This window comes from Xenopus laevis, chromosome 1S, assembly GCF_017654675.1.
Source record: "Xenopus laevis strain J_2021 chromosome 1S, Xenopus_laevis_v10.1, whole genome shotgun sequence".
Lineage (NCBI taxonomy): Eukaryota > Metazoa > Chordata > Amphibia > Anura > Pipidae > Xenopus > Xenopus laevis.
Genome location: NC_054372.1, coordinates 187,464,230 through 187,482,674, shown reverse-complemented (window position 1 = coordinate 187,482,674; position 18,445 = coordinate 187,464,230). Strand labels below are relative to the sequence as shown.

General features: G+C 39.3%; 1 protein-coding gene across 1 annotated transcript in view; it reads left to right on the top strand.

Annotated features, from left to right (window-relative positions):
* Positions 1 to 18,445, top strand: part of rai14.S (retinoic acid induced 14 S homeolog) — a 112,235-nt gene that overhangs the window by 19,154 nt on the left and 74,636 nt on the right. Inside the window, exon 2 of the mRNA XM_041580598.1 lies at positions 7,592 to 7,671. Coding sequence (XP_041436532.1) covers positions 7,636 to 7,671 — 36 coding nt within the window. The 5' untranslated portion in view covers positions 7,592 to 7,635. The remainder of the gene's footprint in view (positions 1 to 7,591; positions 7,672 to 18,445) is intronic.

Sequence of the window (18,445 nt, the reverse complement as noted above, 5' to 3'; positions counted from 1 at the left end):
CTGGCCATAGACATATAGATTTCAGACTTATATCCGACAAACAATCGGATTCGGTTCGGTATTCGGCCAGGATTTGGCCATTTTCAGCAGGAATCGGCCGAATCCTTGTGCCTGGCTGAATCCGAATCCTTAAAATCATGTGACTTTTCTTCACAATTAAAAACATTTGTGGAGCTCGCTAGAAGAACCCCGGGCCGGTGCGGTTTTCTGCTAATAGGAGAACTGGCCTGTGGTGTCAGGTAAGTAAATATAGTCACTTGGGTGTGCCTAAGTTTCGACACTTCATTCGTGGCTAGATATTTTTTTACTTCCTTGTTTTGTTTTGTGACGAAAAGTCACGTTTTGAAGTATTCGGATTCAGTTCTGTCAGGCACAAGGATTCGGTATTGGGTTGAATCTTTTATAAAGGATTCGGGGGGTTCGGCCGAATCCAAAATAGTGGATTCGGTGCATCCCTACTTTTAACCTGTCCGATCGACTAAATGACTGATCGCCATGGTACGGAAAAAGTTGGGACGACCCACACACAGTCTGAAAAACGTACGAAACTTCAATTTGTGCGACTACATCTTGGCGTATATGGCCAGCTTTACAGGTTGGACATCCCTGACTTCTATTATCTTTTATGGTTTAGATCACTGTGATGTCTGCGAAGGCAGGAAAGGGGCTGAGCTGGTACTATTGATTGACATTGGCATTTGAGGTTTTATTCTTCTTGGTCAGTAGGTCAGACACAGCCTGGGGACAGGAACATTGAAGCACTCCTGAAAGCTTTACAGAACGTTTTGGGATCCATCAAGTGCATCCGCCTCAGGGAATCACCAATGTTTATTTAATGTGTGCTTTGAATCTATGTTTTCTTTTATTATGCGAAAACTGTTTTTGAGTGGAGATCCCATGTAACTGGTTGAGTGGGAACAGTGTCCAATGATATGTCATCATGATTGCTCCAGCTTTAACCTTATAGCACATGGAGGGGAGTAGGGAATGATAATTTATAGTACAGGTATGGGATATGTTATCCAGAAACCCGTTATCCAGAAAGCTCAGAATTACAGAAAGGCCATCGCCCATAGACTACATTTTATCCAAATAATCCAAAATTTTAAAAATGATTTCCTTTTTCTCTGTAATAATAAAACAGTAGCTCAGTGGCGTAACTAGTTGTTACTGGGCCCCATAGCAAATTCAATTTAGGGCCCCAAAATATTTATAAGTTGGCCTATTTTACCAAGATATATTAAAATTGCAAACTAATTAGGGTCTCACTGGGCCCCCTACACTCCTGGGCCCCCCTGCAACCGCAGGGTCTGCTTCCTCTATAGTTACGCCCCTGCAGTAGCTTGTACTTGATCCCAACTAAGATATAATTAATCCTTATTGGAAGCAAAACCAGCCTATTGGGTTTATTTAATGTTTACATGATTTTATAGTAGAGTTAAGGTACGAAGCTCCAAATTAAGGATCCATTATCCAGCAAACCCTAGGTCCTGAGCATTCTACATAACAGGTTCCATTCCTGAATATAAAATATATATAGGAAAGTCCGTCCCAAAGAACATAAATGTTTGCTATTAAACCTGTCTGTGTGTATTTGCCGAACCGAATCCTAATTTGCATATGCAAATTAGGGTCAGGGAGGGAAATCGCATGACTTTTTGTCATAAACAAGGAAGTAAAATGTTTTCCCCCTTTCCATCCCTAATTTGCATTTGCAAATTAGGATTCAGTTCGGTATTCGGCCGAATCTTTCAGGAACGATTCGGGGGTTCGGCCGAATCCAAAATAGTGGATTCGGTGTATCCCTAATTTAGATATCGAAGAATTGTGCTTAAAAGGTAGTGTTTCAGGCTGATTTATTGAATAGTTCCAGCGGCACTCAGCTCACTGCACTGTAGGACAGGAACCAATCAGCAGCTAGCAGGACCTGATAGGGAACTAAAGCCTGTCTTTGCTTGTGTGACTGCAGGGCTGCGATTGGCTAGCTGCTGATTGGTTCCTGTCCTACAGTGCAGTGAGCTGAGTGCCGCCGGAACTATTCAATAAATCAGAACTGACTTTTGCCCCAGTGTCAAGGGTGATTAGCTGAAAAAGACGTAAATTTTTTTGGGGGTACCCCCCTTCCCCCCTACATTTCCTAACATATGGCACCTAAACTATTTGCTGCTACATATACGTCCATTGTACATTAACTTGGCGCTGTATACAAATTAGGCATCGCTAGCGTAACTTCGCTTTGCTTGACGAAATAACGGTAGCACAACTTGCTACCTTTCTCCTCCCTGAGCGCAACTTCAGATGTTAGTGAATTAGCGTCACCCTGGCGAAACTTTGTCTGGCAAAGTGCAGTAAAGGCGTCGATATCGCATTTTCGGCGCTTAGTGAATTTGCCCCTTAGTATGATGTAGAGAGACAATTTGCGATTAGTTTTCACTTTCTATTATTTGTGGTTTTTGAGTTATTAGCTTTTTATTCATCAACTTCCTAGTTTGCAATTTCAGCAGTCTAGTTGCTAAGGTCCAAATTCCCTTAGCAACCATGTATTGATTTAAATAAGGACTGGAATATGAATAGGAGAGGCCTGAATAGAAAGATGAGTAATAAAAAGTAGCAATAACAATACACTTGTAACCTTACAGAGCATTTGTTTTTTGATGGGGTCTGGAAAGAGTCAGAAGGAGATGACAAGTATTTAAAAAACTATAAAAAAAATAGTGAAGACCAATTGAAAAGTTGCTTAGAATGAGCCATTCTGTAACATAATGAAAGTTAACTTAAAGGTGAACCACCCCTTTAAATCAATTGAAACTGACTTTTGAGGCACAATTTCAGAAGTCAGAACTAGAGAAAAGAAAGGGACAAGCAGATATTGCTTAGAAATTAAATGCAGGAAAAACTTTAAATCCATTGAAATCTTGCCTGGGAGAGAACTGACAGTTGCTGCGCTGGTTCAAGTGTCAGAACCAGAGAACAGAAAGGGACAGGCAGATATTGCTTTGAAATTAAATGTAGGAATAACTTTAAATCCACTGGATATCTTTCATTATAGTGTTGACGTTTCCTTTTATTGTGCAGAAGTGGGGATCCCCTATAAGAAGATCCCGCAGACAGACCTAGGGGAAGTTGCATCTAACCCTCACTCAGTGAAAGCAGAACATAATGGAGGGGCAGAAACAAGAAGAGCTAAAGAAACTCATTCAGCGTTAAGTAAAGCAGTGGGCTTCCCCCTTTCTGTTTTCACAGCCAGCCTTTATGGCTAAGCTAATCCTAAATGAAGTAGAATTAAGTGGCATTTTAAGAAAAATAAACAGAAATATAATAGCAAACGCCCCCGCAGATTTTTGTACTGGGTGCGTCCATTGGCCTGTGTGAGGCTTTTAGTAAAAAATATTTCCTTTTAATTCTGATTAGATTGTGGTTATACATCTGCAGAGATGCAACATAACAGGGAGACAAAGGGCAAGTGATGGACCAGATGGAATATTCTGTGCTGTAAATTAGCAGATGTACCTTCTGTTCATTATCTACGTAATAAATAATTTAAGCAACACTTTCCCATATATTCTGTATTTAAAGGGGTTGTTCGCCTTTAAATTAACTGTTGGTGTGATGTCGAGTGTGGTATTCTGGGATAATTTACAACTGGTTTACATTTTTTTTTTTATTATTTGTGGTTTTTGAGTTATTTAGCTTTAAAAAAAACCAAACAAACTACTGTTACCCCCAACAGCATTGCGGTCCCTATTATTAGGGATAAAATATTCAGCCAACAGGTGCCCATTAATGAGCAGTGACTGAAATGAGAAAAGGGAAACAACCTGTAGAGGAAACAACTTGTCCATAAACATGTAAATAGATTTGTTTAACAAAGAAAAGCTCTAATTGGATGTGCATGTTAAAAAAGCTGCAGAACATTCTCACTTTGAAATGGTTTGCCTCAACAATGGAAGGCAGGAATAGTGACGGCACCCCCTTGTGTTCCATTCAGCTTACCATTAAAGGAACAGTAAAAACAGAGCCGCCATTAGAAATCACGGGGCCCCGTACAACAAAATTTTTAGGGCAGCCTGGGCCCTGCCCATTCCAGCCCCCAAGCCCCACCCAATATCCCCAGAGTGCCAGTGCCCCTAAAAAAAATTGGGGCCCCAGAGAATATAAAAAAAGTAGAGTATTAAAATAATACATTGGTGGCTAGGGCCTTAAAAAAAATAAAAAAACACACATTGGTGTTCAGTAGAACTGAACTCCTGGCTTCAGGACTTTAAGTTCAGCTCATTTGTAACTTCGGGTCTTTTCGTGGCTTCAGGACTTTCTGCGGCTTCAAGACTTTAAGTTCGGCTCTTTCTGTGACTTCGGGTCTTTTTGGGACTTCGGCAATTCCGCTGTTTTCGGGACTTCGGCAGTTCAGGACTTTCGAAGAGGCAGCACGTTTTCGGTGCTGCCAAGATGGGCCAGGCTATTTCAAATACAGCAACACTAGTACACACTGGGCCCAGTACACTTGTACCCCCTCTGCCCCCCTGATGGCGGCCCTGAAAGGGCAATATCATGTAGTGTTGCCCTGCACTGTTAAAACTGATCTGTTTGCTTCACATACACTACTAAAGTTCATATAAACAAGCTGCTGTGTAGCACTAGCGGAAATTGAAAAAAGTCTATATGGCACAGGTTAAATAGTGGATAACAGATAACACCATTATGTTCTACAGAGCTTATCTGTTATCTGCTGTGTAACCTGAGCCTTTTCTCCTTTGAATGGCTGCCCCCATTGCTACACAGCAGCTTATTTATATAAACAATAGTAGTGTTTCTGAAGCAAATACACCAGTTTTACCAGTGCAGGGCAACACTGCATTATATTTGTATTACTTTAAAACACTTATTTTTTGATGTTACTGTTCCTTTAAACACATCAGCATGTTCAAAATACGTCAGACCGAGCCGATGCTTGCCCAGATTTCTGTGTCCTCCTGGGAGGAAAGAAACTTCTTCCAGCGTTTATAGAACTCTGCAGACGGGGCTTTAATGACCCTGCTGTGCTGTGAATGTGCAAATTCAGTGTTATCCTAAACAAGCGATTGTGCCACGCACAGCCTGCTCCAAAAACATGACAAATATAGTCAGAGTTGTACTGCCAAGTATAACATAGTTCTAAATAGACCGGATCAGGGACTGTTATCAGATTCCCTGCTATTAACATGTTGTTTTCTTTGAGCCTTTGCCCATTAATGGAAGACTGCACATACCAGCCATCTCTTCCATGCCTTCATCCCTCCCTCTCTAGGTCTAGAAATGGTGGCATTGTTGCCTCCCATGTAAAAAGGAAAACTATACCCTTCAAACAATGTGCAGTAGGTCTCTTTAAAAATATACAGTATTGCATAAAACGGTTCATATATAAAATCCTGCTTCATTTAAACTAACCATTTTCATAATAATATACTTTTTTAGCAGTATGTGCCATTGGGTAATCATAAATAGAAAACTGCCACTGCCATTATAAAAAATAAGGGCCGCCCCCCTGGGATCAAATGATTCACGGTGCACACAAACAAACCAATCAAACCATACATTAAGTCACATGAGCCAATTAACAGACAGAGTTCGGTCTTTTGCTTCTACACTTCTTCCTGTTACAGTTAGAGCTGCAGTATTTCTGGTCAGGTGATCTCTGAGACAGCACACAGACCATCACGAAATGGTGGTTCAAGGCAAGAGGTGTAAAAGGCCAATATTTACTTATATATAAGATTCTTCAATATTCCACTTCATTTGATATAAATCTGCTGCTCAAGTATTCATTTTGGATTTTCCTTTAATTTAGGGTCTGCAAACTCATTCCTCTATATCAGTGATCCCCAACCAGTAGCTCGCGAGCAACATGTTGCTCTCCAACCCCTTGAATGTTGCTCTCTGTGTCCTCAGAGCAGATGCTTATTTTTGAATTCCAGGCTTGGAAGCAAGTTTTAAAGGAAAACTATACCCCCCAAACAATGTAGGTCTCTATTAAAAGATACTGAGTAAAACAGCTCATGTGTAAAACCCTGCTTCATGTAAATGAACCATTATCATAATAATATACTTTTCTAGTAGTATGTGCCATTGGGTAATCATAAATAGAAAATTGCCATTTTAAAAAATAAGGGCCGCCCCCTGAGATCGTAAGATTCACTGTGCACACATACAAACCACATGTAAGGTCACATGAGCCAATTAGTAGACAGAGTTCTGCCTTTTGCTTCCTCACTTCTTCCTGTTACAGTTAGTGTTGTAGTATTTCTGGTCAGGTGATCACTGAGGCAGCACAGATAGAGTCACGAAATGGTGGTTCAAGGCAAGATATGTAAAAGGGCAATATTTATGTAAATATATATTCCAGTTTGGTAAGATTCTTTAATATGTCATTCAATTTGATATAAACTATCTGTTGCTTAAGTATTCATTTTGGGGGTATAGTTTTCCTTTAATTGCATAAAAACTAAGTATAGTACCAAGTAGAGCCTCTTGTAGGCTTCCAGTCCACATAGGGGCAACCAAATTGCCAATCACAGCCCTTATTTGGCACCCCATGGGACTATTTTATGCTTGTGTTGCTCTCCATCTCTTTTTACATTTGAATGTGGCTCCCGGGTAAAAAAAAGTTGGGGACCCCTGCTCTATATCATTCCAGACTTTACTGGACCAAGTCCTCTTTTTAGATTTTTATGTCCAAAAACCTGCAGAACACAAAATAGTCATTTTCCTGTGTATTATCTCCACTCTAACTGTTTTTCGGCTAGGTCCCACCACCCATTTCTCTGCACCTCCTTGTGGTGGCCATCTCCTAAGTTTGGGCGCCTCTTCTCTAGCTGTTCCTGACTACGGCTTCCAGAATCCCCTTAGAGCATAGTAACTGTTGGTTAATGTTCAGCAACAACCCTGTGTAGATGCTGCTCAGATTCTGTAGTGATTATTTAAAATCACAGTGTCAATAGCTGATGCAGTTTGGTGTAGGTGGGACAACATGACCCTCTATTGTGTAGCAAATACTCTGGTTGTTCGCAGGCAGGTTCCTTTAAAATGTTGACCTATCCAATGACAGCTTGTGATACACCTCAAATAGACCTCTTATTGGCTGCTTATGATTCAAGCCATCATTTTAGTGTGATGTGAATAAGGTCAGCAAGCTAGACAGGGCAGGGTGGATTGAGCATTTGCCCAAGACCTCAGCAAAAAGCCTCATTCCTTTCTGACAAGTTCCTTTAGTTAGGGTTACCCAGAAAAAGTGCATTAACATTGTCTGAACTGCCAAATATAAGTATAAATGTTTCATGCCTACAAAAGAGGGGGGTCTTAAAGGAAGGGTTTATTTTCCCTTTAAATGAGAGTCCCTTTCTAAGAATATGTTCTTGCTGCAAGTGCAGTTTAGATATTTTTTCTATATACACCATTTAATCTGTACATTTCTTACCTGCACTCTTCCAGTTATAATTGGCACATAGTAACCGTATATAACATAGGAAAGGACAGCAGCTGAAGGTCCTTTTATAGCTTTGGTTTGCTGTTGGGTGACTGGAGTGTTCCTCATCAATGTTTTGTTATTATATTACAGGAACTGAAGATTGCTGATGCTGGCAGGTTTTGAATGGACTAAACATGAAGAGTCTGAAAGCAAAGTTCAGGAAAAGTGACGTAAGTTGGAACTGACTGGTCGTGTGACAGTGTGTCCAGCCCAGTATGGTCTCCATTACTAAGGAAGATCCTAAAAGCCACGTGACTGTTACTTGGTGTATACTGGAAGTTTTGTATTAAGAGTTTTCTGACAGATAGGAGGATATAAGGGTTATTATGTCCATGTGTTAACCAAGTGCACATAATAAATACATTTGTATCATATTAAAGGGAAATGATCATGAAAATGAAAATTTATTATAAGCTTCAGCATACTGAAATGAAAAAAACTTTCTAAATACAATCAATTAAAAATTCTGTACCATTTCTGAAAGAATCAAGTTTATCTTCACTATTCCTCTCTCAGCCTCTGTTTCTCTTCATTCTGTCTTCATTCAGGAGTTGGGTGTCAGATATTAATTGACAGTTAGATCCAGTATATCTTATATGGAGGCTCATTTTGCCTAGAAGATGTATTAGAGCTCACTCTGTTAAAATCACCAGACATCATGTCTCTCTATATGCAGGATTTGTGCAAAAGGCAGTTATTTTGTTAGATTTGTAATGGAATCAGTTATTTGAGTGAGCTCTAATACATCTGCTAGGAAAGGAAGCCCTCCCCCCCCTATAAGATATATTGGATCTAACTGTCAGTGAATATCGGACACCCAACTGCTGCATGAAGAGAGAATGAAGAGAAACAGATGATGAGAGATTGATAGTGAAGATAAACTCGATTATTTCAGAAACGGGACAGAATTTATAATTGATTCATCGTATTTAGAAAGTTTATTATTTCAGTATGAGGAGGCTGATATTAAATTTCCATTTTCGCAATAGTTGCCCTTGAGAGCAATGGGTAATGAAACCTCCAGCACTTAAAGGGGTTGTTCACCTTCAAACAACTAGTTGTTTTCAGATAGATCACCAGAAATAACGACTTTTTCCAATTACTTTCTATTTTGTATGTGTCACTGTTTTTCTAATATTGTAGTGTAAAGTGTCATTTTTCACCTTCTAAAGCAGCTCTGGTAGAGGGGTCGCCGACCCTGTAAACTGTTCTAAATTAATACATTCAGTTGATACATTTCTTATCATTCTCCCTGCTGAGCAGAATCTCTGGGTATCATTATAGGCGGCTGTTAGAATTGATACAATAGTTGCTAATATTACTGAGATGCTCCTGAGAAATGTATCAACTAAATGTAGCAAAATTGTAACAGTTCAGAGTCTGCGCCTGAATTACTGAGCTGCCAGACTGAATTACTAGAGACAGACATTAAGGGGCAAATTTATTAACCTCCGAAAATTTGCCAGCGACAGCTTCACTTGCAGCGCAATACTTCGGCAGGCGTTGATTTGCCAAGACATCGCTAATTCACTCAATTCCGAAGTTGCCTCCAGGGCGCCGAACGCTGGCGAAGTTGCGCTAGCTGCGTTATTGCACCAAGCAAAGCGAAGTTGCGCTAGCTTTGTCTATACGGCGGGAAGTTAAAGTTAAATGGACGTATGTGTTGCAGCAAATACATTACACTACACAATCCCGGGAAACCTTAATAAAATAAAATAGAGCTGTTATATTGCCCTACACATGAGCGTATAGTGAGTGTATAGTTTATGTGCCATATGTAAGGAAATGTAGGGGGGAAGCCGGTTACCCCCCAAAAAAATTACGCTCTTTTGCAGCCTATCACCCTGAAAAAAGGAATATGTAAGTTTCTCAGTGGCTACAACAATAAAACCATGTGCCAAGAAACTGAATGGAATTATCTGCAGTGTTTAATGCACCGGAAAGAACATGTATTGTCCATGGAATTACAGCACTGGGTGTATGAATTACAACTCTTCTGTATAAATGTGTTTTTCATCAGCTCCCTTTTTTATTCGGAAACAGAGAAAGTATGAGAACAGCAGATGTTACAGAGCATAAAAATGTAAAACAGTTCCTGAGACATTTTTGTGTCATCTCTAAAAAAAACTTCTTAAATCTAGTGTCGTTGTAGCGCATTTATTGGTTTCTATACTGGGAGACCAGAGGCCAGGTAGGGAGAGATTATAAGAAAATCCCTTTTTGTGCTCCTAGATACTCCTGGAAGACCAAAAGAAAGGTCGATTAGACTAACATTTGGGGTGAACACTATTATTATATATATCCTTGGAACTGATGTAGCAATGTTTTCATAACTGTAATGCTGTTATAGGCTGGGGGCGACGTTATCAAATGCTGGGCCTCAAAGGACAGGCTTTACTAATATAAAACAACTGCTGGGGCATTTAAACGTATTTGGGTGTTTCCACTGGGCCAGATTCTTGGCAAATGCAGCCCGAATAAAAGCACTCCTATAATACAGGTATGGGATCCATTATCCGGAAACCCATTTATGGAAAGGCCGTCCCCCCCCCGACTCCATTTTATCCAAATAATCCAAATTTTTAAAAATGATTTCCCTTTTCTCTGTTGTAATAAAACAATGCACTGTACATGATCCAAACGTAGATATAATTAATCCTTATTGGAAGTAAAACCAGCCTATTAGGGTTATTTAATGTTTACATGATTTTCTAGTAGACTTAAGGCAGGTATCCCCAACTGCCAGTCCGTGGCCCAGAACCAGGCATCGGACACTCCTGAACTGGGCCACCGAGCCCAGCCCACAATTAACATGGTGTGCCAAATTGGACGCTGGCGTGCCCAAATTGGACGTGGCGCGTGCAAACTTGCCGCTGGGCCCCCCGACCCCACCCCCAGTCTTTGCAATAAATTTTGCTTTTTCACTGGTCCCCGGTCCAAAAAAGATTGGGGAATGCTGACTTATGGTATGAAAATTAGGGATGCACCGAATCCAGGATCCGGTTTGGCATTCGGGCAGGATTCAGCCTTTTCCAGTGGATTTGGATTCGGCCGAATCTTTGTGCCTGGCCGAACCGAATCCTAATGTGCATATGCAAATTAGGGGTGTGGTAAGGGAAATCACGTAAATTTTTGTCACAAAACAAGGAAGTAAAAAAGTTTCCACTTTTTACCTTCCAGTCAGGATACCGTCCAGGGTACGGTTCGGTATTCGGGCGAATCTTTCATGAAGGTATAGGGGGGGTTCGGCTGAATCCCAAATAGTAAATTTGGTGCATCCCTAATGAAAATCCAAATTATGGAAAGATTCATTATCCAAAAAACCCCAGGTCCTGAGCATTATGGATAACAGGTCCCATACCTGTATACTGGAATGGAATTAAATGAAGATAAAGGGAGAATACAAATGAAGCAGAACTACAATGTTCATAACATAAACATAATGAGGCTCATTTACAGTTTGGAGGATGTAACACTAGGCACAAACAAAGCGTGCAAACGAAAATGACATGTATATATGTCCATGTAAATTAAGATTGATTAAATTTGCTTAGTGTTGCAAACAGTGCTTGCACCTTTGTTTTCATGAACCTTGCACCAGTAAATAGGGCCCTAGATATAAAGGTGTGATCCCTTTATACCTGCAGCAGCTGAGGGATATAGTGGCACAGGGTAGGCAGGGTTAGGAATATGTTGGTGGTGGCGGTTCATACCCTCTGTCAATAGACTTGCCTATGATTAAAGTGATACTGACACTTAAAAAATTCATTTAAAAATTTGACTCCACATTTAAAGTTACCTATAGGTCATCCTGATCGTTTTCCACTGATATTTCTGCTTTTGTAAGTAATTGTTACTTAAAGTTCCTAAACCTGACTGGCAAATACTTTTACAGCAAAATTATAAATAGCATTCAAAGGCAATGGGGCCGGGGGTTATTCCAGCGAGCACCACAGAGCAATCCTTTTCGGTTTCCTCTTTCTTCGTGCGGCTGTGCATGCGCAGTAGAGCGAAAAGCCGAACTTGAACTAAAAAGTCGGCTATTTTGTTCTTTCAAGAAAGAAGAAGCCAGAAGAGGATCGCTCTGTGGTGCTCGCTGGAATAACCGCGCGGTTTTCTGCTGATAGGAGCATCGGCCCGGGGTTTTACGTAAGTAAATACAATCACTTGGGGGTGCCTAACAATTGGTACCCCCCAAGTGCAAGAAGACTTTCCTTCTCCTTTAAGTACTAGAGGGTATGATACGCACGGTGGAGGTCTGTATGTAAATCTTTTTAACATGGAATTTTAAATAAAAGCTTTCTTTTCTAATGAAAATATTTTAGTTACTGGATATTTTTTTTTTTCACACCAATACACATACTAAAAGCAACCAATCTTTTAGTTATAAATTGGAAGACCCGGTCTGTTGCTGTAGGCAACAGCACTGGTTCAATTTAGCACTTTTGTTTGTAAACAAGTGTTTCTACAATGATATACTAAAAACTGCTGTAGTCATTGATTTAGCCGCCCTTTCAACACGGGATCTGACATGTCTGAAGATTCCTGTAGTGGCAGGCAAGCGGCTGAACAAAATGTTTTTCAGGAAATCCTCAGAATGTTTTTTTATCTCCCAGGTCCAGTCAGTAATTGTAATTGTATCCTTTTATGCCCTTCAATTAAAAGTAGCAGTACAAAAATATATCATTTAGAGCAGAGCCAGAGCTAAGGGCCGCACTGGGTGTTTTGGGGAGATTTGGTCGCCTGGCGACTAATCGCCTCGTCTTTGCAGCGACCAATCTCCCCAAATGCCGTCCCTCACTCTGCGCCAGCTACAATGAAAAAATGCCGCCGCTAAGCACACGCGGTGATTCGTTTTCCGAAGTTTCCTCGTGAGGCAACTTCCAAAAACTAACCGCCGCGTGTGATTAGAGCCGGCGTTTTTTCATTTTAGCTGGCGCAGAGTGAGGGACGGCATTTGGGGAGATTGGTTGCTGCAAAGACAAGACGATTAGCCGCCAGGAGACCAAATCTCCCCAAAACGCCCAGTTTGGCCTTACCCTAATAGACACAGTTGTTTTATGTTAAAGAGCCAGCCAGCAACTTTTCTATCTGTGATATGATCTTTGATTGTGAGTGGAGGCCATTTCTAACTTCCTGTCATTGCACTTCCTGTCAGTGAGATTCCGATCAGAGCACAGCCACTTGCTCTGTATGTTACTAGCAGGTAAAGTGGGGGTTGTTGCAAATGTAATACAGCAAAAAAAAAAAATGAGAAAAGAACACTGGTATTTTTTTTCCAGAAAAGTTAGCAAAACGAGGGAAGTCCCATGCTGTCTGTAAGTCCAAAATGGCTGTCAACTGAGGGGCAGGACCTGCAGCAAGGATATTACAAGGTTATACTTAGTTCCTCACTCATACATGTATGTTTGAGGTTTTATCAATGAGGTCTTTATTGAAGTACAAATGGGCTGCACCATATTTTCTGTATAGTGCACAATAATAAGGTGGTATTGCCTACACGCTCTAGTCTGGCAACAGGACAAAATGGCAGCAGTAGGGCAAGATGAAGACAGTTAAAGGATTTTTTTTCACCTTTAAATTAACTTTTAGTATGATGTAGAGAGTAATATTTTAAGATAATTAGCAATTGGTTTTCATTTTTTATTGGTGGTTTTTGAGTTATTTAGCTTTTTATTCAGCAGCTCTCCAGTTTCCCATTGCATTGATCTGAATAAGAGACTGGAATAGGAATAGGAGAGGATGTAAATGGAAAGATGAGTAATAACAAGTAGCAATAACAATACATTTCTATCCTTACAGAGCATTTGTTTCTTAGATGGGAGTCAGTGACTAGGGATGGGCGAATTTGACCCATTTTGGTTCGCTAAAAATTTGCCGCAGACGAAATGCCGCCAACGCCTATTAAAGTCTATGAACGGCAAAAAAATTTGTTGCGCAGCGAAATTTTTTTGACACACGTCTTTTTTTTTGGCACACAACACTATACAAGTCTATGGGCGACATTTTTTCAGCAGAACTAGGCGAACAAATTCAGTGACCATTCAATAACATACAGGTATGGGACCTGTTATCCAGCATGCTTGGTTTTCTGGATACTAGTAATTTGGATGTTCATACCTTAAGTTTACTTGGAAATTATGTTAACATTAAACAACCCCAACAGGCAGGATTTGCTTCCAATAAGGATTAATTATATCTTAATTTGGATCAAGTACAATGTACTGTTTTATTATTACAGAGAAAAATAAAATAGTTTATAAAAATGTGGATTATTTGGATAAAATGGAGTCTATGGCAGACAGCCTTTCCGTAATTCGGAGCTTTCTGGATAACGGGGTTTCCAGATAATGGGTCCTATACCTGTATTAAAAATGAAATTATAGATGAACCACCCCTTATACCAGTCGGATCAGTGTTACTCAGTGTTGAGCTCCTCAGAAGGATGTTGGAGCCTTCTGGGAACTGTAGTTCATTAACAACTGTTAAACAATAAACTAGACAGTCCTACTAAGTAAATGGGACCCATTTCAAAGGTCTCACCACTTCTGCTTTAAATAGATTTTCAAAAACATGCAATTTTACATATTTTGCTACTTCTCTTTGCATGGCCAGGCACTACTCTTGCTTCTACACTAGTGTAACGTGGCAAGTTTCTTTTTTTATTATGGCTCGGTTAGGCGTATTTCCAGCCCCCAGAAAAAGAAACCTCAGAAAAAATATCAGATTCTATTGAATAACAATGTACTGAATGCCGCTGCCAATTTTCTGAACAATAAAAAATATGTCAAAGTTCAATGAGCTCTTGGGAAAAATTCCCTGCGAGTCTGTTCAACTGCATGTTTTACTGATTCTTTTTCCATATCTCTGTACGGCTTTTTACCTGCGATACAGAACTCTGAGGCAAAGTATCAGGCTGCAATTCCGAAGTACTTATATATAAACCCATGTGTTTAAAGGGGACCCATCACCCAAAAAATGTTATTAAAATCCTATTTTATCACATTAGTCAAACAAAAGTAACTTTAATTACACTATATAAATTATTTAATCTTGTTTCTTTCAGTCTGGGAATTCCTAATTATAGGAAGCAGGCAGGAGCCATATTGTGGACACTGTTATTAAGACAAGTCTTGTATCATCTCAGAATCTTGTTTGTGCACCAGAATGGGGGACCCGATGTCCATCCCCATGCCCTGGCTACACAATTAAATGGTTAAGACAACAAGGGGAATGTGGGGAGAGCAGAGATTTCTTGGAAGTGCTGAATGGAAAGTGAAAGTAATTGTCTGCCCCGCCTCTATGCCGAAGGCATAGAGGAGGGGCAGACAATATCTGATTGACAGCTGAGATTTTTAAATGTGTTTACAACAGCTATGAATGCTTTAATAAAAAATAGAAATTGGATTTCATGTTTAATTTGAAAAGGACTTTTATTATACAGAGTTTTGTGTCTGGGTGACAGGTCCACTTTAAGGGGACGTAAACCCAAAAATAAATATTTTGCCCAATCAAAGAAAGTGTCAACTCTCCAATAAACATTCATTACAGAATTTCAGTGGTTTTAAGTTTTTTTTATATTGTAATTCCCTTTCTGCACTTCTCCTTTTGGCTCTTGAACCAATGTAGCAGAAGTCAGCCCTGCATGCTTCTTCCCGGGTTTTTTTTAACCATCTGGCTTCTGCTTCAGTAGTAATAGAAAGTGACACACACAGACTTATTTCAATATCGGTGACATCTACAATTACAAATACGTTTATAACCGCTGAAAATGTGTAGTGAATGTATATTGGAAAGCTTTCTTTCATTAGGCAGAATTTTATTTTTTGGGTTTATAAATCTCTTTTTAGGAAGTTTAACAGTAATTAAAAACAGTTACCATTGTGTTAAATTATTCAGTTCTTTGACATTTAAACTGCTGCCTGGTTGCTAGGATCAATGACCTTAGCGACTAGGCTGTGCTTTGTATTACAAACTGGGAGATGAATGGAAATGTTATGCTTGAAGGTAACTAGGCCTTTTTGTCATTAGTGTGCGTGTCACTGACCCTGGAGACCAAGGGATACTGTTATCACTTAGAAATGTCTGCTTTTCTTTAATGAAGCAAAGTAAAGCTCTCCAATTTAGCCTCAGGCTTAAACTGGCCACATGGACTACCCCAGTCACACTGGTCATTTCTGTCTGCTTTGGCATACTTTATAGTTTGTGCGAACTTTATATGCAATATGATGTAGTATGCTAGTATTATGTAGAGTGATATACTGAAACAATTTGCAATTTTGTTTTATTTTTTATTATTGCGGCTTTTGCGTTATTTAGCTTTTTCTACTGAAGCTTTCCATTTTGCAGTTTCTGCAATCTGGTAACTAGGGTCCAAATTCCTCTAGCAACCATGCATTGATTTCAGTAAGAGACTGAAATGTGAATAGGAAAATGTCCGAACAGAAAGATGAGTTATAAAAAGTAGCAATAACAATACAATTGAAGCCTTAAATAACATTTGTTTTATAGTTGAGCTCAGCGACCCCTTTTAAAGGGGGAGTCAGAAGAAGGCAAATAATTTAAAAATGATATAAAAGAAAAAATGAAGACCAATGGAAAAGCTTCTTTGAATTAGCCATACTATAATATAGTATTTATATATATTAAAGTTAAGGTAAACCACCCCTTTAAATATGAGTAATAATGCACAGGGCTTAAAATGGCCTTTTATGCTTGTTTCTACTCTCTCTCTCTTTATATATATATGTGTATAATATAGAGGCACAAAGGTGGTACAGACATTTAGTTACTACTGAAGATGTGATCCGTTCATAAATGCCACTCATCACTTCTATGCTTTTATAAGTATCACTATATCATACCTCGCAACTATCCAGTTTTTCGCAGAACAGTCCATATTTTGACACTCATCCCGCAGTCCTGGACTGTTACTGAAATGTCCCAACTTTCTCTTTGATCTCCTGCACTGAACAGCCAGAAAAAGATACGTTTCTAAAACTTAATGGGCTTTTGGCAGTTTTTGACCACAAAAGCGGGTGTGGTCGAAAAATGTCGCCACACTCTGCACATAATATTTGTCCCTCTTTTTATTTTCAAAATGTTGGGAGGTATGCTGTATTGAAAGTAACCTACAAGTGAGGCTGGCCTAAGCATTAGCAGAACAGATAGAGATGAGGACAATGAATGTAAAATATGCCTTTAATATTCAGATAATCACTTGACCATATGGAAAGGGAGCGATCAATCAATCTTATTAGTTCAGGAAACATGTGCATACTTTAAGTAACCTACAGAGTATAAGAGTTTACCTCCAAATTACTGCGAGATACAAGTAAAATAAATTAAATAGCCGCAGGCTTAAAAATTATAGGGTTGCCATAATAAATAAATAATTTATAAATAATAAATGTACATCAGGATTGTCATCAGTGTTTGTGGTCTATGTGATTTACAGACTGCGTAAGCTCTTGGTGCAATAGTAGTTTTATTGGTTTAAAGGAGAAGGAAAGGCTAAAATTAAGTAAGCTTTATCAGAAAGTTTCTTTCCTTCTATTGTGTACTCATGGGCTTCTGTATCAGACTTCCTGTTTTCAGCACAATGGCAGGGCTTGAGCATGCTCAGTTTGCTCCCCCCTCCCTCCTCCCCTTCCTGTTGTAATCTGAGTTTAGAACTATGAGTGAGCACGGAGAGACTCAGGAAGTGATGTCACACCAAGCTAATATGACATTTGCTATCCTAAACAAACAGAGACAGTGGGGCTCATTTATAAACACAGAGCAAATTTGCACCTGGGCAGTAACCCATAGCAACCAATCAGTGAATAGCTTTTGTCTGCTGCAACACTGAATACTCTTATCTGATTGGTTTGTGATGGGTTACGGCCCAAGTGCAAATTTGCTCATTCTTTATAAATGACCCCCAGTGTCTAGAGCTGTTTATTCACATACAGTGTTATAGCTATTGTGACTAATCTATTGGCAATAACCTAGTCTCTGTAGCTTTCCTTCTTCTTTAAAGAGACAGTTAAGTTTACTTCTAGTATTTTATAGAATGGCCCAATGTTAGTCACGCCTTAATTGTTCTCCATATTTTATTTGATACCGTTATTTAAAAGTGGCCTTCCTATTCTGCCTCTTTTCAGCTTTCACTGGAATGGGTCACTAACCCCAGCAGCCAAAAAAACTATTTCTCTGTGAAGCTAAAAATATTATTGTTTGTGTTACTTTTTATTGCTTGTCTTCTTTGTATTCAGGCCTCTTCAATATATTTGCTAAATCTATTTATTTGGTAATTTGGACTCCAACGTGAACAGCTGCTGAACAAAATGTTAAAAAGCTACAAAAAAAAATAAAAAATGATGGCCAATTGCAGTTTCTCTCAGAATATAATTATCTACATCATACTAAAAGTTAATTGAAAGGTGAACTGCAAGTTTAATTACTGGGCTCAGGGAGATGTTGGTTGTATTCCTGTGCCAACCGCTTCCTTGGAAATCATTAAAGACTACTCTATTTGCTTTTGCATAGCAGTAGATTATATGTAAAATGAGCCATCTTTATTTGCTTACCTAGACATAGTCAGACCTGAACAGATTACATTATTATTTGTGGTACATTTTTTTCTAAGCTTTTTTTGATCGAAGGAAAATCTTTCGTTCGATGGATTTAAATCCTTCGAATCGTTCGATTCGAAGGATTTAAACGTTCGATTCGAAGGATTTAATTGTTAGATCGAATGATTTTTCCTTCGATCGTTTTTGCGGTATTTGCGGTAAATCCTTCCACTTCGATATTCAAAGTCGAAGGATTTTACTTCGATGGTCGAATATTGAGGGTTAATTAACCCTCGATATTCGACCCTTAGTAAATGTGCCCCTGAATATGTCTCAGTGGGACCTGGATTTTACTATTGAGTGTTCTATTTACTATTGAGTGTTCTTA